Genomic DNA, 23441 nt, shown 5'->3' with positions numbered 1-23441 from the left:
TTATTTATTTATTGTTGAAATAGAAACAAAACGAATTTAGTTAGTCACAACTTTCAGCTGAGAGCTTTTTTTGTTTTCTGTTTTTTTTTTTAATTAAATTTTGCAAGCGACCTTTTTCTTTTTAATTTGAATTTCATAATACAATAGCAATATAACACTAGAAAATCTTTTTTAAAAAAGTAGAATAGATCCCTAAAGACTAGCAATATTTCCAATCCTGTATGCCTCTTTCAGGGGAACTAGTTTTCCCCACATTTAAAACATTAGTGTCTAACTGCTCTCGTGGGGAGAAAAGTAAATAACTATCTTAAAAAATTATTTGCAGTTTTTTGGGTTTTTTTTTTAATAAACTCGCATAAAGTTCCGTTTTATGATAACGCGATTCTGATTCATTTTTAAAAAAATAAAAACAAAAAACCGTCGATGTACTCTGTTTGTCCAACCTGCAAAAGGGTGTTTATTCTGAAAGTTGTGGGAGAGGTTGAAAATAAGGAAATGCCTTTTGGAATTACCACCTCTGACCTCCCCATGTTAAGAACGGCTTTCGAAATACACACTTTGCAGATTGGACAAGCCGTGCACACACACACACCCCCTCCCCAAAAAAAGCAAAGGAAATCATTTTTTAAAGTTTTCTCAAACATTTTTTTTAATTTATATTATCAACTACTGCTAGTTTTTTTGTTTTTTTAATTAAACTGAAGTAAAAAGGTTCAAACTAAATCTTAAATAAACCGGAGTAAATTTTTTCTTTAATTTTTTTTTTTTTTTAACACAAACTATATTCTAAAACTTTGAAACGAAAATTTATAAAAAAAATTTGAAATATCTCACAACACAAATAGTTGTATTTCTATTTTGTTTACTTTTTGGCTTAAGAGAGAATATTTAAAAAAAAAAAAAAAAAAAAAAAGAAATGGAATAAAAATAGCACACAGAATTGGAAAAAAAATCATATTTAAAAAAAAAAAATTTTTAAATTGTGAAAACTTTTTATATGAATCTAAAAATATATTTGCAAAAAATAACCTCTCGATTGAAATTTGTGAGTAAATTCATTTTATTAATTTTTACGATATTTTGTGCTGACAAACCTAGTAGCAAGTTTGTGTTAAAGCTGATTTAATAGTAAAACAGCAGCAGGAGCAAAAAAAGCGTACATAATTGGTCGTACAATTTTAGTAGACCCCTTTATGTACGATCAAAACCCAGTACATCTAATTATCCGATTTGGCCGCTGCTGATTCAAGCAGCTTTACACATTGTTTCTATAAGACTAACAACAGGAGCAGTCAGTTGTACAATGATCGGGAATAATTTGATCGGACATATTTAGTAAAACCGCTAAATATATAAATAATTAAAAGAATACTGCTTCCAGAACGGGTAAAATTTATTCCTGGAACAGAAAGATTCTGTGCTACTTTTGTCCTCTGACGAATATTAATATGAACATACAATGCTAAGAAATCTTGTCTAAAATCCTTATTCCAATTTTGGCAAAATTCAATATATGATTATGAATTCTAGAAAATGTTTAAAATGTAAGGGGTCTTAAGAAAAAATAGAAAATCAGGAAATCTTGCTTAATTAGTGTCTAATGACACCAATAGATCAAATTTAATGCAAATCTGAAATATTTGAATTTTAAAACTGAAGGTTTGTGTTTGTATTATGCCCTTTAAATAATCCTTTAAAATACTCTAAAGAAACTGGAATTTGAGGAATATTTATTAATTCATGTCATGACAACTTGTATAAATAACCCAGACAAGTACTATAAATAATGATGGGCACTTCAATTATGTGCTGTAATATATTAATATTAGGATGAAACAAATTAACATTTATATTTTACCAAAATCTGGCTTAAAGGGGGTGTGTGTAAAATGTTTTTGACACCAATGATTTCGACAATCGTTTTTATAACCACCAGTTGTAGTAATCAACCAATGAAAACGTTCCAAAGTTACTATAAAAATTGTCGAATTTTTAATTCAATTCAGTTCGCCGTTGGCTATGTCATTAATCGCATTTGAATACTTAGCCGCCATATTTGTTACTGGAAATTACTTCACACTCAGTATCGAGACTGCACTCTGTTCAACATAATGTCTCAACACTTAACAGGTTATGCGCCCAGTCATCGTCTTTTCTTTGACGGATTGGAATCTAAATTCGAATTGTGGCAGGTAAAATTTCTGGCGTATCTAAGGATTCGAAAACACTACAAAGTGATACAATCTCCAACAGAGAATCCTAACGACCCCGAATTTCTCGAAAAGAACGGGACTGTTTTTGCAGAATTGATTCAATGCTTAGACAATAGAAGTTTGATAAGAGACGCCTTGGATGACGGACGGAATTTCTCGAAAAGAACGGGACTGTTTTTGCAGAATTGATTCAATGCTTAGACAATAGAAGTTTGATAAGAGACGCCTTGGATGACGGACGGAAAGCATTGAACATATTAAGAGAACATTATTTATCAAAAGGGAAACCGAAAATTATATCACTATATACAGAACTAACGTCTCTGAAATGTAACGAGATGAAACTATTACCGACTACGTTATTAGGGCAGAAACAATCGCCAATGCCTTAAAACTCTCAGGTGAAATAATAAGTGATAGCTTGTTGATATCAATGACACTCAAGGGACTTCCAGCCGATTTTAAACCATTTAAAACTGTTATAATGCAAAAAGACAAACCCATAAATTTCAATGAATTTAAAGTGGCATTGCACAGTTACGAAAAGACTAATCGTATGCTCGTGGACAATAATAACTCCAGCAATATTATGAAGTTCAAATATGCTTCTCGAAAACAGACACCACCAAGTTACGCACCTCACTGCAACTTGCTCCCCAAAAGTTTCCAATGTCGATATAAACATTCTAAAATGGACTCCGTAAAAAACGTTGAGAATTTTGAGGAAGAACATACATTTCTATTCATAGGTAACTTTGACAAGACCACAAATAGTAAAAATCTCCTTGTAGACTGTGGTTCTATAGCACACGTTATCACCAAGGAATCTGATTTTATTAATTTTGATTCAAACTTTAATCCACAAAGTCATTTTGTGGAACTTGTCGATGGTAGTCAAATAAATGATATAGTCTTGAAAAGAGGCGATGTTAAAATATCTCTAAAAAATAATAAAGGCGAAATCTGTAACTGTATTCTAAAAAATGCTATTCATACATACATTTAAGCAAGACATATTTTCCGTGCAGGCTGCAATTAAACAAGGCGCAAATATAAAATTTGGCCAAAACACGTCAAAATTGATATACCCCAATGGAACTGTGTTTGACATTAAAGAAACTGGCCGACTATATTATTTAAAAAGTATGGTTTCCTCAAAAACTGCCTTTCACGACTTGGAAAACTGGCATAAAATTCTAGGACACTGCAATACAGCTGATATTAAAAAATTACCAAATGTAGTCGAAGGCATGAAAATAATACCTTCAGACGATCTTCCAAATTGTGATGTGTGTGCACAGGGGAAAATGACAAAATATGTAAGCAGAACGCCAGACAAGAAGGCCACGAAAATTCTTTCACTTGTGCATTGTGACTTAGCACTGTCTGATCAGCCGAATGGGGAGAAATAATCTAAAGTACGTTTTGAACTTTATTGATGATTTTTCTGGTTTAATTATGGTTTATTTTCTAAAAAACAAATCCGACACTATCCTCGCCACTAAGAAATATTTAGCTGTTATGGCCTATTACATAGGTGTGCTGATGATAGCTCGTATGTTCTAGGGATTTACCAGCACCCACATGTAATAAAATTAAAACAAAAGAAAAAGATTTAATGAAAAAGAAATTTATTAAAAAATAAATTAACAAGAAAAGAGAAAAAGATTATTATTTTTTGAAGGGCGAACTCGCTAATAAAATTGTCTCCCTTAGATTATAAAGAAAGTATTTCTTTATGTATTGTGTTTTGAAATGTTTGCTCTATACGTAATATGTGCTTTTCGGTCAACAAACTCAAAGAATAAATAAAAACTTTACCAGAATCCAAACAGCAGTTCTTCCTTCAGTGAGATTTTTGTTTTTTTACGGCCGTTATGAGGAAGCCGGAATTCGGACGTTGGTTGCCTATGCGTACATCCCAAAAATATGTCACGAACTGACTTTACCCACCAATAGCGTTTCTTTTATATGAGTTTTGAAAGGAACTTCCTGGAACGTTCTAGAGACTCCAAAAAGAACAAAAAGGCGTTCTACGCCTTTTTATATTTATAGACGCCGATTATTATTTGTGTTTATGAATAACGACATTCTAGAAACGTCTTTATGTTTTAATTAATATATCAATAAACATTTTTATATATTATAAGAAATATTTATATATTTCTTAATCCAATCATAGGAGAGAATATGTTCTCCTATGACATGGCCCCATATGGCTCGGTAAAATGTATTCGCTGAGACAATGGGACTGAATTTACAAGTAAAGACTTTGAACTTCTATTAATTAACCACCGTATTAAACACAAGAAATCTGCGCCATATTCCCCCTTCCAAAATGGCACCACTGAAAGGGCATGGCGAACCCTTTTTGAGATGACAAGATGCCTACTTATCGAATCGAAATTAGCGCATAGTTTATGGACTTACGCTTTAATGGCAGCAGCATATATCAGAAATAGATCGTTCAATACAAGATTAGGCAAAACCGTATGAAGCGTTTTGCGGTGTAAAACCTAAAATGAACCAAATGCTTATATTTGGTTCAGATTGTTTTGCATTTATAGAAAATACCAGTAAACTAAATACTAAAAGTGAAAAAGGTATTTTCGTACGTTACGATAAAAACAGTCCAGCATATTTAATCTACTTTCCAACCCAAAATGCCATAAAAAGGGTTAGATGTGTAAAATTCAACGATATATTAAATTTAAAAAATGACGATCCAGTGGATGAAAATCGTGAAGAAATATCACCTAGCATCTTAATCGATCACAATGAAAATACTAATAACGACGACAATTACAGTAGAAGTACAGACGAAAATATTAACCAGACACGTCAATACCCAATAAGGGAGCGAAAAAGGCCAGACTTCTTACAAATTGAAAAGATACAAGACTACGCAGTGGATTACTGTTACTCGTTGAAAAGCGCACCGGAAAATTATAATGAGGCGATTAATTCAGAAAATCATCAAGAATGGAAACAAGCTATGATATCTGAATTGAAAGCTTTATCTGAAAATAACACATACGAAATAGTGGTAAAACCAACAGATAAAAATATAATTTCTTAACGCTGGGTTTTTTCCAAAAAAATCACAGCTTCTGGCAGTGAAACTTTTAAAGCAAGATTTGTTGCGAAAGGTTTTTCATAAACTTTTGGAGTGGAATATTTTGCAACATTTTCACCAACGACAAATTTAACAACAATTAGAATTTTGTTACAATTTGCTGCTCAATACAATTTAAAAATGTCAAATGGATGTAAAAAATGCTTATTTAAATGCTTCGATTGACTGTGGAGTCTATATATACCTTCCAGAGGGATTTAAAAGGAAAAATAAAAATTGTGTGTGGAAACTGAATAAATCGGTATATGGACTTAAAAAAAGTGCTCACAATTGGAATCTAACAACACTCCATAATTATTTAATAGAACAGGAATTCAAGCAATGTCCTGTATACCAAAAATGGAGGTAATAAATTTGGTGATTTTGTTTTTTTGGGGTTGATGATATAATACTTGCCTCAAACTGTGACAATGCTTTAAAAGATGTTAAAAATGAATTAAATAAAAAATTTAAAATGGCCGATCTTGGACGACTGTCATGGTTCCTCAGTATAAAATTTACCTGTGAAAATGAAACTATAACTATGAACCAATCACGATACATTGAAAACATTCTGCTCAAGTTCAGAATGCAAGATTGCAAACCATGTATAACTCCCGTCAAAATGGACATAAATAAAAATATAGAGACCGAAACAAAATCCATAGATAATCAATTATACAGAGAAATGGTTGGAAGCCGCATCTATTTGATGACCGCAACTAGGCCTGATATATGTTACACTGTAACAAAGTTATTTCAAAACTTATTGAGACCAACAATTAAGGACCTTAATCGTGCAAAACAAATCCTTCGTTATCTAAAAGGAGCCAAGGAACAATCTTTAATATTTAAAAAGTCTACATATCCTCTAAATATAGAAGGATTTTCAGATTCAGATTTGGGTAACTCTGAGGATAGAAAAAATATAACGGGGTATTGTTTTAGACTGTCAAAGACTGGACCTATGATCTCTTGGAAAACTAAAAAGCAACAAATTGTTGCCTTTCTACTTGTGAAGCAGAATTTGTGGCGCTCACCCATTCCGTGCAGGAGGCAATTTTTCTGAACACCCTTCTAAAATCTATTTTAAAACCTGATCTAAGTAAAAAAATCTACAGTAATTCATTGTGATAATCAAAGTAGTATCTTATTAGCAAATAATTCTATGATTTATCAAAGGTCGAAGCATATTGATATCAGATATCATTTTATAAGGGATGAAATAAGTAAAAAATTTATTACTCTTACTTATGTGACGTCTGAGAATAATATAGCCGACATTTTCACTAAACCTATAAAAAGAATAAAATTAAAACGTTTTATAACCAAACTTTTTGAAATCTAATTATGAATAAATCTCTTTTCAGAAACACAAAAAGAGAAGCATGAACAGTCGAAATCACATCAAAAAAAAAAAAAAAAAAAAAATGTAAATTGTCCCGGGCACAACGTTAAACTGTGACCATTTCTATCTTACTAACAAATTAACCAATTAATACCTAACAAAATGTTTCCAGCTTTTGTTTAAAACAACAAAGAAAATGTATATTTGTGAATTTTTGTGCGTATATGTTTATATGTATTTGAATAGGATTCTATTTGTATGTTTGTATATATATATATATATATATATATATATATGTATGTATGTTTGAAAAGAGTTTGTTTTTATATGTATCAAAAGAAAAAAAAAACTCAATGTGATTTACAAAAAAAAAGATGGCTTCTTTTTGCACACATTATACCAATATATTAATTCTTTTTGACCAATGAGAATAAAGACAAATTCCCACTCCCAAAAAACAATTATTTTATTGGTTTATTTTTATTTGTTCATTTATTTGTTTATTTTTATTTATTTATTTATTTATTTTTCTCTCCTTTTCTCAAGTCAAACCAAATTGAATCTGAAACGATTTTTCCATTATATAAAAAAGGGGGTGTGTAAAATGTTTTTGACTCCTAATGGGGGTATGACACCAATGATTTTGACAATCGTTTTTATAACCACTAGTTGTGGTAATCAACCAATGAAAACGTTCTGAAGTTACTATAAAAATTGTCGAATTTTTAATTCAATCAGTCCACCATTGGCTATATCACAAACCGCATTTGAATACTTAGCCGCCATTTTTGTTACTGGAAATTACTTCACACTCAGTATCGAGACTGCACTCTGTTCAACATAATGTCTCAACACTTAACAGAGGTTTTCTGAATTCTCTGATGTTTGACAACAAAACACACAAGATGAGATAATTGGCAAAAGAAATACAGACACAAGATGGAAAAAATGAACAATCAAATTTAATGTGTTTGCCAATCCTCATCGTGCGTTCTTTTCAATCTCTACAGTTCATTTCATTTGATGATAGGATTCCTTTATTGGGTTTTGGTGATAATATGACAGTCAAAGCTTCTATCTTTTCTTGCTGTCATTGTCTTTTTAATAATTGAATGTTATTTAAAAAAAAAAAAGATGCATCAACAAATATAATTCCAAAACTTGTTTTGTGTTTTATTAATTTATTTTATATATATATATATATATATATATGTATATATATATATATATATATATATATATATATATATATATATATATGCACACATACACACATAAAACAACCTGTTCGTCCCCCATCCCGCCGAGAGAAGAGGAAGCAGCTCTCCCAAGGCCAACAGCCTTCTGTAGTGGTTCAGACGAAGCCTCCCTATCGATATGCCACACTTGCTTATGTTGCCCGTAGCATCACAACCAGGACATTTAGCTTTCTTCTAATTAGAAAATTCCACTCAACTTATTTTTAACCTTTCTTGGGAATTTACCTTATAAGAGCTGATTCTTATTAGTGGATGTTAAGACCAAATGCCATGTATTATTTCTAAGTAACAAAAACTATTGCACAATAATTTTTTTTTTTTTATAACAATGAAATGTTTTATTCAATTACAGTTGGACCCCGGGATATGGTGGCCCTAGGATATGTCTTTTTTTTTTTCAGGTTACGATGTGGAATACAAAGTTTTTTTGGCCTCTGGTTACAGTATTTGCCCCATGTTACGGTGTTATTTATAATGTTATTTGATTATATACATGTGTATTATATACTGTACGGTATTTTGTTACTAATTTTTAATGCTGTACCTCAGGGTTTTACTTTATATATATCGTTTGGTATAGGTTTAAGAAAGTTGGACTGTGTTTGAGTTATGAAATATATAGTTAGAAAGTACTTTAGCTGCCGAAATTCAACGAGTAGCTTATGTGAAATCAGTGAGTGCTGCAAACTGATTGGTTAGTGTGTGACCATATTGCATAACAGGGATATTTTTTCAACAGAGAAAATAAAACATTATTTATGACTTCTCCATCTATGCTAATGTTTTTCTTATGGATCCATCTCTAATATTGCTAGAATATCTTGCTCAACAGCCCTATCCTGGGATCCTCCTGTACACATTAATATCATAAGAAATTCTAAATTACTAAATTATACGAAAAAATTAATTTCCAGCTATCTTTATATGAATATATTGCTATTTAAATTTCCTGCCTTAACTGCAGTGTTAGTACTTAGTAATGTTTCAATGATTAATCTTTATTGTAATCTCTTCATTGCTGTTTTTTCTTTCTGTAGAATATCGTACATCCAACTATTTAGAGACCAACATTGAATCTGGCAATGTGGCCACCCCACAGCTTCGAAACTCTCAGCTTCATCCTGGTAACAGCCAAGGGTCTGATGATGAGCTGAATCTTTCTATTCCCGACTTTGGTGGTCAGAATGCTGATTGGCTGGCTTGTATCTCACAGAAGATTGGAATGCCACGCATGCTTCTTACGGCTCTCGTACTGCTCTGCGCTGTTTTCATGATCTGGCTCTGCCTCACGGCAGCAGTCACTGCCCCAGAACACAGAGTTTCTTCAGCACCACAGGTAAGCAACTTTTACAGAAGACGGTTGGTTGTTATTATGACCAAATCATGTTGACACATCAGTTCTCGCTGGATTACTAATGTTAAGCAACATTGAGCTGGGTCAGTTCTTACATGGGTGACCATTTTGGAATACTAGGTGATACAAATATTAAACACTTCATCCAGATGTAAAAATAGATACTGTGTGGTTCGTCACCCATTCTACTTAGTACAACTAAAATCTGGCATAAACATGCTTTGTATGGATGTTTAGGCTTGAAAATCTGTTAGTGTACTCCTGACATAGTATGTTTGTCTTTATTTTTATACTTGAATTAGATTGTTATAGCTTGAATAATTTAAGTGTTACTGTAAGTTGTAGAAAAAAAGTCTTTTATTACATTCAAGTAAAACTGAACATTTTAAACGCTTACAAGTAAAATTTTAATGCATATTTGAATAATTTTAAAATTAAAATAATTCATTTAGTTTATTATTATAGAACCATAAATTAATTGCTGTATCTGTTGATAAAACAAATATTTTTTACATGTTATTTAATAGTTAAACAAGAACGTCATACACGATATAAGTGACTTTCACTCCAGACCTGGAAATGAAGACTTACAGCAAATCTATTGTTAATTTCTCCCACTTTTTATCTGTGCCTAAACGTAGATTCCATGAACAAAGTTTCTTTCTTAGAACTGCACACCTTTAGAACTCTGTTCCGTTTTCCTACTTTCAACTGACTACAATATGGTCATCTTCAAGTCCAACGTGAACAAGTTTTTTTAAGTAATCCAATTTACCAAATTTCCACTACTAACGATTGCTACATTTTCCCATTGACTACTGTACAGTCATTAAGCTTTATCCTCGAGTGGCCTCTGGGCCTTGATAAGTGGGGCACTCCTTTGTAAAAAAAAAAAAAAAAAAAAAAATGAAAAAAGAGTCGCTGGAAAAATGGTTGAATTATTCTACTACTCCAGAAAGTACCTAATTCTTGATGCAATTCTCTGCCTGTGCGAAATTTAGATAAGTCCTAAGATAGAGTACTCCTGCCATTTTTTTTCTTGCCTTGACCGAGTACAAAATTGGCTTTGCAAAATATAATGAGGAATGATTTCTTCACCATGCAACCTGTTTCTTATAGAAGAGACATTGCTAGTCTTTGTCTACTCTGTTATTATTTTCATGGAAATTTGAATAAATCAAGAAATCTTGTAAATGTCAATTACTGTTTACCTCTTGAATAACCTTTTATGCAGTCTTCAGTCTAAATAAAACAGATGTATGCATGTGTGTCTCTGTGAAAATATTTAACCAATAAACTTTTAAACTGCTGGTCATATAACACTGAAATTAACAGGAAATATTAATCATACACCAAGGATGGTTTATAACAAGTTAAATCTTTGTTCGGATGGCTGAATAACACGTACAGAAATATGTCAGCAAGTTGAAATGCAAAATGTTAATTTCAACTTACTGACATATTTCTATTACTCTTGCACACGTGCAAATTCATAGCTTTAATTTTAAATCTTTCTTATCTATATGTCAGTAGCTCATATGGTAGGGAACGTGGCTCGAGCGCTAAATGTTTTTGGTTTTGATTCAAACTGATATCATTTTTAAAAAAATTTTTTAATCTTTTGAAATCAGTACTATATATTAGGTACAATATAATATTCAATAAAGAATTTGCTCTGTCATAATAAATATGAAATCTGCATAAATTAAAATATATTTAAGCATATTTTATGACTGGGCATGGCTGGGTGGGCCGTCTGAATAAATTTAATGTATTCCTGTAAAAAGAATTGCATGTGAGCTGAAAGACATGTAACAAGCAAATAATAAATTGTATCTTTGACAAATTAATTATTACGAGTTATTGTTTTTTGGGTTTTTTTTTCGTTTTTTTAGAAAGAAATTACAATTTTACAATATTGAACATTAGTACGAATAATACAAATCATTTGCCTTTTAAATAGTATTCCTTTCAACCTCATCGAAAGCAGAATGTCTCAAAAACCTGTTATTGAAAAGCACGCCAGCTTGCATTGTTTCACTTGTTGACTGCTTGATTTTCAGAACATCAATGAGTGTTAAGAAAAAATATTTTTGTAGTTGTTGCTCTGGACTTATTATGGTTAAATAATATTTTAAGGTTAAAAAATAATTCTTGATTTGATTAAATCTATTTTCTTTTTCTCGTTTCCAGAAGCTGAGTATTTATGGTGATCTTGACTACCTGATTGACTTTGAACAAAAAGGTGTGAAAAAGTTCCTCCCACAGGACACCTTTGTTGCTGCTCCGCTTCCTGTCAAGATTCAAGTCGATAGGATCTGAGAGTCTCCGTACTCTTTTTTTTGCACATGATAAGTCATTGAAATATTAAAAACTTATGTGTAGTCTAAAAAAAAAAAAAAAAAATTTTTTTAACACCTATGTTCTTTCGTTTCTTTCCTTGCCGCTTGAATGGCTGTCTAAAATATAAAATAAAGTCTTTGTAAATTTTTGCTTTTTTTTCTCCCCACTCTTCACCCTCTAACCCCTTGCTAATACCTGTTCGGTTTTCTCTTTAGCTCCATCCCCCTCTTTTTTTCTTTATTCTGGTTTGAACTCATTGCAGAGAGGTAGAAGGTTGTGTATTGTTGTAGTTAATCTTTCATCATGTCTTCCTCACTCTTAACGCAAACACTTTTCCGTTACCAAAAATTCCAAATTTTCTGACTTCATATGAAAATGCTACTAAAAAGACAAAAAGAAATTAGTTTACTTAGATTGTTATATGAAAGAGTAAGCAGTCAGTTGGCATTTTGAAAGCTTATCAGTCAGTTGTTGGTTTGCAGGCTTGTTTGTAAGCGGTCGGTTTGCAGGCTTGTTTGTAAGCGGTCGGTTTGCAGGCTTGTTTGTAAGCGGTCGGTTTGCAGGCTTGTTTGTAAGCGGTCGGTTTGCAGGCTTGTTTGTAAGCGGTCGGTTTGCAGGCTTGTTTGTAAGCGGTCGGTTTGCAGGCTTGTTTGTAAGCGGTCGGTTTGCAGGCTTGTTTGTAAGCGGTCGGTTTGCAGGCTTGTTGGTAAGCGGTCGGTTTGCAGGCTTGTTGGTAAGTAGTCGATCTGTGGTTTGCAGGCTCAGGTGTAAAACATTCAATCCAATTGGTGATTTATAGACGTTAATTTTTATTCTCTCATTCATTATGGTTTTGGAATTTTCTTTCTTTTATAGCATTCCTCAAAACCAAATTGACTGTGATTAGATTATCGATAATTTTTAGGTTTAATCTCCACTTTGTCTTGCTCGTAATCTTTTTAATGTTTCGACTGGTTATTTCTATGGTTTTCTTCAGTACTGTGTTATTGATGTGATATATTTCTATGATCTTTTTGAGAAAGTCATTAAATTATCGATAAACTTTCTTTTTCTTCTGTTTGATATATTTACAATATTTCAGCTGATTATTTTTTTTTTATTTTTCTATATCTTCCTTCAGGAAAAATAATGCTCAAGTATTAATATATTGTCTATAATTTAGAGAATTGATAATTTGTGGTACTATCTAATCTCTTCTTGCTTGTGATTGCTTTCAATTGTTTAGAACAATTTTCCTTCTTTTTTTTTTTTGTCTTTAGGTAATACAACCATTTTTTTTCTTTTTTATTCAGTTGTACAAAATGGCAAACTAAACTGGTTTTATTTATGAAAAGTTGCAACTGAATCGAACATCCTATTTTACATTATCAGTAATCTTCATTGGAAATATATGGAGTTGTTCTCTCTCTCTCTCATATATATATATATATATATATATATATATAAAATTTCTCTCTCTCTCTCTATATATATATATCTTTCTGTGTGTGTGTATTTATATCCTTCTCTCTCTCTTCTATGTAATATACTCCTCTGTATATCTCTCTCACCTGAAGACTGCAATGAAAATAATCACCTAAAACACAGTTGTCCAGTAAGACAAAGAAGCGTGAGGTAATCCTATGAATCATCAATAAGTTATCTTTACTCTTCTCGACACTAGAATAAAGAATTACTGTACATTTCACTTCCCTCACTCTCTAAAAAGTAAACCTGAATAATAATGTCACTTATTGTTTTCATATTCTTATCAGTTTTTTTTTTTCTTCTTCTTCTTCTTCGTGGTGATTTTATGTGTTTGCTGCTTGCAATGCAGAAACCTGGTGATAATAATTTGCTTGCGGGACCTTGTGGAAATTCTATGCATGCTTTCCTCATTCAGATTAAATTTGTAGAGTTGTATTCTATTGTTGTTTTTACACATTTTCTTCTACAAATTTTAGTTAATAAATTTCTTAGCTGAAACTTTTATAATTAAATTGAAAAAAACAAAAAAAAAAAACAAATCAGTTATCATCTACTTCTTGTTTACATGTACAAAGAAAGCTGTATTTATGCTACTACTACTGTCACGTTTGGATGGATTATGTCCCTTTGATTTAAAACCTGTGTATTAGCAGTGTTATGGTCGTGCTAACAAACTAAGGGAGAGACAAGGATAATAATTATATAGAATATTCTGTGACATGCTCTTTTTTGTTTAAACATTGAGTTATTTGGGGAGGGAGCATTTTTTTTTTTTTTTTTTCTAAATTAAAATTTCTGATTTTCTATTTTTTTTTTTTTTTTTGTCTGATTTCTTTTTCTTCTGTATAAAAGCTTACAATTATTAAAAAATTGGGATGATTTCAGAGAATAATATTCACTTTTTACACATTTAAATAAATAAAAAGACTCTTTTTCCAAACTCAAGTATGTCATTTTTTTTTTCTCTTTCTTTTGCAAATTAAAATCCTTGGCTGCTATCAAAGCCACGAATGCTTGTAGCTTTTTTTTATATATATATCCACAGAACACATAAAAAAATCTGTTTTATATATTATTTCACCAATAATAATAATACAATATTTAGGAAATTTTCAAATAAGGATTAATTATTTGGATTATTTTTGATACTTTTCTTGTCTTGGATGTTATTCCCACAAGATTTTTGTCTGGTGTTAGCTTAAACCTTCTTCAGGTACGTCTTGTCAAACTTTATATAGAATATCAAACAGAACCCTTTAATATACAGGATTATCTTGCTCTTGTTTCATCAGTCATTTACAGTTGTATTCTTAGCATTCCCGTACTAAGGGTCGAGTCTTTAATCTCAAAAGAACTATTACTTGGAACTGGGGAAAATCAATCAAATTTGTAATCAGTTCCAAATAAGTCTAGTCGTCCTGATGTTGTAGGTTCAATCCTCAGTGCTGGTGATACTAAGAATGCAACTGTGAATTTGCCTAAGACTCCTACCCGATCATGACTGATGGAATGAGAGCAAGCTATCCCCGTGGATTAAATAAAGGGTTCAGCTTGAAATTCTGTACAGATTCTTGAATTAACCGTAAATATCCTCTGAGTTTGACAAGATACACCTGAAGAAGGTCGGAGGTTACATTTGCCGAAACATTGTGCGAATAACATCCAAGATGAGAACAATAGCCTGAATAATTGTAACAATGAAACGTTTCAACAAATGTTATAGATTTAAAATTACTGTTAACCTCTTACATATGTTTTATGTCTTATGCAGCCTTCTAACGACAAGAATAAATTCAATGTATTCCTGTTAGCAAATTGCACGATGCGTGAAATACATGTAATCCGTAAATAATGAATTATATCTATTACGAGTTATCATTTTTATCATTTTTTTTCTGTTTTTTAGAAAAAAAAATAAATTACGATATTGAATGTCCCGTTGTAAAACAGCAAAAGAACACTTAAAAAATATAATTATCATTTAAGAGAAATAAATACAGAGAGCTCAATTATACATGTAAGAGCAAGATTTATTCCTGAAATTTATATACAATAGTCATTCACTATCGTTTTGGTTTCTTGTTTGATATTGCAAAATCGCTTAAGGTATGAAAAATTACTAGCATTGCACTATCTTTTTTTACCATAGTCACCACGGAATAAGGCCAAGAGTCACTCAAGGACCAGGGTTAATGAGACGGAATGGTTGTCACCTGAGAGACAGTATTAAGATTGATCAAAGGTATAAATTACGTTTTATTACATATTGAGGCCAGTCTGTGACGAGAAATTTGTTGGTTTGGGATTTGAAGATGACCAAATTGCAATCAACAGGAAAGCAGTCCTTTGGTAATGGGTTCTACAGGTGAGTTGTTCTTACATATTAATGTTGGAACAGAATAAGTCTACATAGATATAAGAATGTATACATCAAAGTGATGCGATGCTGGTATTTTCAACATGCTCAATCAAACTAGAAATCAAAACAACACGGATTGAAATGTGTAGAAATTCTAAGAATATATATCATATTTGCTCCTACGAATCTATAAGCAGTATGGCTATGAAACCTGAGATTCATTTTTAAATCTTGTTTGTACTTATATGAATATATTAACCTCCATACACACAATTTATATATATATATGTATATATAATGTAATGTAATTTACATTTTTTTTTTTTTTTTAAGAAAAAATGTAAATTCCATTATATATAGTTTGTGTGTTGGAATAGAAATGGATGTTTCCTGAAAATGTTGGTTATTCTATCCATGTTCTTTACACTGGCAACCATAAAGTATTAATTCCTGTGTCGATACAGTTTCTAGTAAGATATTTTCTATCCTTATTACTCAACCGTTCCTCCTGTAATCACTAAACAATAAGAATATTCAAACACACACACACACACACACATATTTATGTTGACATACATAAAAAGGACAAAATAAAGGCATAATGTTATAACATTTTATTGTTGTTTTTGTTATTATTGTAATATTATCAACGTTGCCCTCCCTCAGCGTTAGGAATTAAAAAAGAAAGAGAAAAAGAAGTATGACAAAAGACAAGAGGAGATAAGTTTATCCGTGAAACAAAGGTATAAGAAATGGGTTTATTGAGTGAACAATGGGCAGGAAGTTGTTCATCAAGGTAGACAAAGGAGAGCTGAGTTGAGATTGGAATGAAGGTGATGTGGTGAACGGGAACAAAAGGATCAGAGATATATTTAATGAGTTTTAGGATTGGCAGGGAGTTTTATGACAGCTTTATGGCATTCGTGAGCAGTTTTGTGGATAGTCTGGGGTTCGCAATGGTTAAGGACAGTGTCCAATTGATAACAGTTGCAAGTTGGACACAGTCGAAGGCAGTTGGCAGCTCGGTGGTCCTCAAAGAGAGATTGGAGTCGAAGCCAGACGAGAGTAGATCAGGCTGAGAAGAAAATCGCTGTGAACTGATGCAACAAGACAGCTATCGACGGATAACGTTGGGGTTCCTATTTCTACATTATGCGACAGTATCACACACGCACGCACACCCATAGCTTAGCTGATTTACATCAAGTACTCGTCTTGTGTTATTTTATCACAATGCGATCATGAAGGTGATCGGGTTACATCATTATTGATACAAGAATCTTCATTTGATTGGAAATGACTGATACAAATGTTAGCTTCTTTGAACAAAACAATAGAGCAATGAAAAAAAAATATATATCACAATATTTGTTTACATTTCAGAAATGCATAAAATTAGTGCCACCACAATGACCTAGAATGAGCACAATGCAGTGAAGTCGTTTTAGTTTTAATTTTCATATGTTAAACCGATACAGAAAAATTTTTTTTTTTTAGTTGTAAGGGAGGCAACTGTTTATTTTCAGCAATTAAAAAATATGGATTATTTTCCTTATTTTGCTATTTCGGTCATAGTTGCAATATGTTTCCATATTACTAGTTCTGATAGAATTGTATTTTTTTAAATAAACTGATGAAGTGATATTACATTGCCAATAACATAACACAATATAATACTTGGCCTTTTGGCCAAGATCAAAGTGTAGTATCTTTCCGGCAGATACTGCAAACAAAGACCATATGTGTGGGCAACCTCACATATAAGACCTTGGTCAATGTAGGGGCAACCCTTCATACCAATTGTCATTATCCAACTCCCCTACTCCCCGGGGAGTTGGTCCCCATTTCCCCTTCACTCCTCACATTAAAAATCAGCCTTGTGCCTAATTTGCTCGGTGGGGGAACAAATAAATACCATCTGTTCTGGCAGATACTGCAAGCTATGACTAGCAAAGACCAGATGTGGGGGCAACCCCACATGCCTGACCTTTAACCAGCTCCCATTTCCCACCTCTCGGGAGCTGGTCCTCTTTTTCCCTTCCCTCTCCCTTCACTCCTCACATTAAAAATTGGCCTTGTGCCTAATTTGCTCGGTGGGGGAGCAAATAAATACCATCTGTTCCGGCAGATGCTGCAAAGCTATGACTAGCAAAGACCATATGTGGGGATAACCCCACATATCTGACCTTGGTCACTGAAGGGGCAACCCTTCATACCAACAGTTTCTAATCCGGCTCCCACTTCCCTCCTCTCGGGAGCTGGATCCCCATTTCTCTCCCCCCTCCCCCTATCTCCACATTAAAAAACGGCCTCCTGCCTAATTTGCTCAGTGGGGAAGCAAATAAATAAAAAGTGTAGTATCTGTTCCGACAGATACTGCAAGCAAAGACCATATGTGGGGGTAACCCCACATATCAGACCTTGGTCAATGTAGGGGCAACCCTTCATACCAACAGTAACTATCCAGCTCCCATTTCCCACCTCTTGGGAGCTGGTCCCCCCTTTCCCTCCCCCCTCCCTCTCTCTCCACATTAAAAAACGGCCTTGTGCCTAATTTGCTCAGTGGGGAAGCAAATAAATACATGCTGCAAGCAAAGACCATATGTGGGGGAAACCCCACATATAAGACCTTGGTCAATGTAGGGGCAACCCTTCATACCAATTGTCACTATCCAGCTCCCCTACTCCCCGGGGAGTTGATCCCCATTTCCCCTTCACTCCTCACATTAAAAATCGGCCTTGTGCCTAATTTGCTCGGTGGGGGAGCAAATAAATACCTGGCCTTTTGGCCAAGATCAAAGTGTAGTATCTGTTCTTCAGATGCTGCACTTCCATTTCTTGTTTTCTTTTGATGGAAGAGCAGTCCTTCACCATTGAGACAATTTTATTTTTGTACCTTTTCTCCACGTTAAAAAACGACCCTGGTGTCTAACTCTGTCCCGTGGGGAGGCATTGTAAATAGGTATAATACGTCAGTTTAAATACTATTTAGGTTCAACTTTTAAAATCTTACAAGATCACTTTGTATGTTTTCTTTCTTTGCGATAAATAATAATAATAAAAAAAAAGTTAGGTGCTTGCCTGTTTCGTTTTCATTAGTCAAATCAACACATTTTTTAGGCAAAAATACAACGAATACAGATTTTGTTTGTAATTTGTGAGAACCAAAGACCTTCATGTTGTGAATTCATGTCACCAATTTTGCATCTTACAGTTGAACAGTTCTTAAGTTATGACCTTTTGACCTTTGTCAAATGTGTGCATTTTTGTGGATACTGTCTTGACCAGTATTCAGGACTAAAGATATTTTACATTTTTGGCTCATTTTTATAACTCTGTCAGTCAATGTTCTGTTGGCTATGAGAATTGTCTGTTGGACATGAGTTGATTAAAAAAAAAAACATAATGCTCAGCAAAGGAAACGCAAAGATGTATAAAACTAAGTTTTATTTCAGAAACCAGTTCTCTCATAAAAAAGTGAAATAGGAGGCAGATGTATTATCGTTTAAATGAGGTATGAGTTTATGCATGTCAACATGAAATGAGAAATGCTCCTTTGGCCAATGTTGTGTGTGTGTGTGTGTGTGTATATATATATTATATATATATATATATATATATATATACAGGGTGTCCACAAAGTCTGGCTACTTAATGTAGTCAGACTTTGTGGACACCCTGTAGATTATGCAGCCAAACTTTGTGGGCACCATGTAGATTATGCAGCCAGACTTTGTGGGCACTTTGTATATATATATATACAGATAATTCTGCCATTACATGCACAAACGAGGAATATAAACTACATCGCACCAGCACAACTAAGGAATACCAACGGAACTATATAACAGAAAATTTGCAAGACAAACATGGAAATTTTAACAGACAGAGGTAATGTCTCTCCTCAACATATCTCTAAGAATAATAAAACAATTCAACGAAGCGACAAGAAAACTTTTTCCTTGTTTAGAAACGAGCATGTATGTACTCTGTTGTTTATGCCCTGCTCATTCATAAATAACGTAGATAGTTGGCCTTTGCAGTCTGGTAATTTCGTGACTTTATTGTGCACTATTGTAGACTTTCTGCTGTAAAGAAATATTAAAAACCCCCGGGATATTGTTTTCCAAACTTTTTGTTTTTGCCGGCTAATCCCATATGTATATGTGTATGGGTGTGTGTGTGTGTGTGTGTGTGTGTATGTATGTGCGCATATACACTATTCTAATCCTTTATACCTCATTCTCGTATTGCATACACCCTAGGTATCCAACTCTGCCCCTATTTAACGAAACCAAAAAAATTTTTATTTTATTTTTTTTATTTATTATTATTTATTTTTATTTTTTATCGTTTCTTCTTCCTTTTCTTGTTCTTTTTACTTCACTCTCTATTCCTTAAATATATTTTATGTGTCTTTTTTGGACCTTGCCTTTATCTGTACCCCTTAATTTTATTTACTTTTTAGTTATTATTAATATTATTATTGTTAATAGTACATTCCCCCCTATTACTCCACCACACCAATCATCCACATCCAAAAATCTATTTTGTCCCATTCGACATCTTCAAAGAATTTGCTACCCTATCTCTCTACCTTTGCCTTATAACAAGGAAAACATAGAAATATTGCCACATATTACCTAGCATATATTATACCCTGAGATCCAGTATTATAGCCTTAAATTACCCACCCAGACCCACCCCTTTCACCTTCAATCATCACTATAATATCCCTCCTAAAATTATACACTAATTCATAGTGCTGTTGTCGTCTTGGTTGCACCTGTCAAAAATTCCCCTCCATAGGTAATAGACACCTTACACACGGTTAAAATAGAATTACCACCCATCCACGCTATACCCCCACTTTAACCCTAAAACATGAACTACATACATTTAAGACTATGATAAAGACTCTATACACCTTTCTGCATTACACTATATATAATACGCTCCTCCTTTATTTAGAATTCGAACCCTCCCCCCAACATCATCTATAATTTTATTTGATCTATTTTGTTCCTAATGAATCTAACGCTAGACGCCACATCCCCACTATGTTACTTAGCATCTTCTCTACTCTTCTGATGAGAAGCATTAGGTTTCGAAATGCCTTGGCATAAAGAGTCCCTTCTATCCCCCAACTAATCGATTGTATTCCCTTATTGAATAAATGAACCAATCTATATCCACCAATATATAGTTCTGTGACTTCATTTCCCACTCCTATTGTTTTCATATATATATATATATATATATATATATATATATATATATATATATGTATGAAAGTGAAAATGTGTCTGTGTACATTTCCCTACAAAATAACTCTGTCAGTTTTCGATCTAGAGACTAGAGATTTGACATAAGGAGTATTGAGATTTGGGAAAATCTTTTTAATCAGTTTTCGGCCAGAAATTTAGCTGTCAAGGGGTCAAAGTTCAACGAATTGACCTTTGAAAACTCTATCAAACTCCTCCACCAATTTTGGGTCTAAACACTTGAAATTTTAAATGTAGGTTACTTGGACATAGATCAAACTTTGTAATTTGATTTGAGCCCCAAAAAATAAATGGTCAAAGTTAAAAAAAAAAAAATGACCTCTGTGGTCTCTACCAAATTACTCAGACAAATTTTGGTCTAAATATTTGAAATATTACATAAAGTGTATTCAGACGCAGGGCAAGTTATGAACAGTACATAGGGTCCAAGCAAAGCTGGGCTGAACTGCTAGTATATATATGTATATATGGAGAGAGATAGATAATAGAGGTGTTATAACTTGAGGACATGTTATTCCACTGGTCTTTGTTAATTCTACATTAGTAGGGGAAAAAAGATGGTTTCATCTTCAACTCCTTATTTTCCTTGATTCAAGTGGGTGGGTGGGGGGGTGCAAACCCTACATCCAGTATCGATTGCGTGATGGGGAGAGAAATGAAAGAAAGGAAGAAGCCCACTGTAGTTTCTGTTCATTCAAATATGTCATCCTTTCCTCATAGTGGTTCGGTAAGGGGACCAAATCATATGATTTCGATCCTGACTAAATTAAAATGTGTTTTCATCCCCAAAGTTAATTTATACATCATTTTAAATTGCTTGGATGAATCTAAAAATCAACGATATGCATTTTTATAGCACTGATCAAATTTTATTTTGTAACCTGAAACTTTGACCTTCATTTTCTCAAAAAAAAGAAAAAAATTTGTTTTTATCAGGTCATCCCACAAGTTCTGTCCGAATTTTTGAATAAAAAAAAAAGTGAACAAATGTTACATTTTATTAAAGATTTAATCATCAATGTTTAATTTCCCTGATTATCTATGACGTCCTTCTATTAACAAGCTTAATTATTCAATCACTGTAAAATCCTTTTGGCTTTGATTCAATTAACTCACAAATGGCAGTTTCAACATCTTTCTGTGTTACAAAAACTGTTCCTTCCAAATGATTTTGTAAGCTATGAAACAAATGGTAGTCTGAAGAAGCAAGGTCAGGAGAATAGGGTGGATGAGGAATTTTCTCCCAAACAAGTTCTTTGATCTTTTGTGATGTGATTCTTGCTGTGTGGGGTTGTGCATTGTCCTGATGAAACATCATCCCTTTTCGATTCACTTATAGCAGGTCTTTTCCCCCTAAAAGCTTGGTTGAAACACTTTAATTGCTGGCAATAGATTTGAGCATTAATTGTTGCATTAGGTGGTAACAATTCAAAGTGGATTATTCCTTGGCAATCCCGCCATATTGAAAGCAGAGCCTTATTCCCATGAAGTTCTCTTTTCGGCTGTGGCTGAGGTCTTTTCTCTTTACCAAGCCATTGTCTACGACGCTTAACATTTTGATAAAAGATCCATTTTTCGTCACCAGTCAAAAGTCTATCCAAAAAAGGTGAAACAAGTTGGCGAGAATGGAGAGAAGAGCAGATGTTGACTCAGGATTTGAGATTGTCTTCAGACAATTCATGAGACACCTTTACGACCTTTTCCAAGTTGTTGAAGATGAACAGTTGTATGGTTTGAACTCAGTTTTGTTGCCAATTCCTCAACTGATAAAGCAGGATTTTCTTCAAGAGCTGCGTCCAGTTCAATCTCCATCTTCAAAAGGGAAATCTCCACTTCTTGATTTTCAAACGATCTTCTGCAAGTTCTTTCATTCACACATTCCTTTCCATAAACTGAGTGAATATTTCTAGCCGCTTTGACTGTTGAGGTTTTTTTTTCTTGAACTCATAAAGCAGTATAGTCCTCACATGATTCTTAGGCACTTCCATGCTAGTAGAATTGTAATCAAGCAAATTTAAATTTTATTGTTCTGTAAAAAAAATGTAATCAGTTAAAATGCATTCTAAACATAAAAATGTAAAAAAATGACACAATATTTTTTAAGTTTCGTTCAATTTAAAAACAAAGATAAAAATTAGGACAAAACCTATGGAATGACCTGATAATTATTCAAAATAATTTGTCCGTAATGATACTTACAAAAGATTTATGGTGGGAAACTTTTTTTATATAAATGTGATACTATCAGTGGCCCCCCCTCCTTGTGAAGTGTTTGAAAGACAAAAAAAAAAAGAGGAAAATTATAACAAAAAAAATGAAGAAATAGGTTTGTCAGGTGAACAAAGGCATAAGAAATTGTTCACCAATGCACACAAAGGAGAGCTGAGGTGTGGCAGATGATGGGAATAAAAGGAGCGGATATACTTTTAGAGTTAGTGTGTGAGCGGTTTGAGATGTGGTCATAAACTTTGTGACAGTCGTTGCAGCACTTGAACACAGCTGAGAAGAGTTGCAAGTTTGTCACAGTTGAAAGCAGATCATGGCTTGGAAATGAATTGATCAACTGACAGACAAACACAGCCTTACCATTAGATGTGGATGTAGACCTTAACCTTCAGAGGATCGATGGTGTTGCACACACACCCAGAGTGCAACTAATATTTACAGAAAGTGTTGGAGTCTGTTTTGTTTTGTTTTG

The 23441-nt window shown here is 33.1% G+C and overlaps 2 protein-coding genes across 2 annotated transcripts in view; one reads left to right on the top strand and one right to left on the bottom strand.

Annotated features, from left to right (window-relative positions):
* The window catches only part of LOC145258138 (transmembrane protein 59-like), a 100701-nt gene extending 87063 nt beyond the window's left edge, over positions 1–13638 (top strand). Inside the window, exons 5-6 of the mRNA XM_080115904.1 lie at positions 8973–9271; positions 11483–13638. Coding sequence (XP_079972030.1) covers positions 8973–9271; positions 11483–11611 — 428 coding nt within the window. The 3' untranslated portion in view covers positions 11612–13638. The remainder of the gene's footprint in view (positions 1–8972; positions 9272–11482) is intronic.
* The window catches only part of LOC145262172 (uncharacterized), a 35763-nt gene continuing 24414 nt past the window's right edge, over positions 12093–23441 (bottom strand). The window contains exon 3 of the mRNA XM_080119807.1: positions 12093–12392. Coding sequence (XP_079975933.1) covers positions 12093–12392 — 300 coding nt within the window. The remainder of the gene's footprint in view (positions 12393–23441) is intronic.

Source organism: Euprymna scolopes, chromosome 3 (assembly GCF_053919585.1).
Source record: "Euprymna scolopes isolate OS-2025 chromosome 3, ASM5391958v1, whole genome shotgun sequence".
NCBI lineage: Eukaryota > Metazoa > Mollusca > Cephalopoda > Sepiida > Sepiolidae > Euprymna > Euprymna scolopes.
The sequence above is the reverse complement of the archived record's forward strand: the minus strand, read 5'-3'. Positions and strand labels throughout refer to the sequence as shown.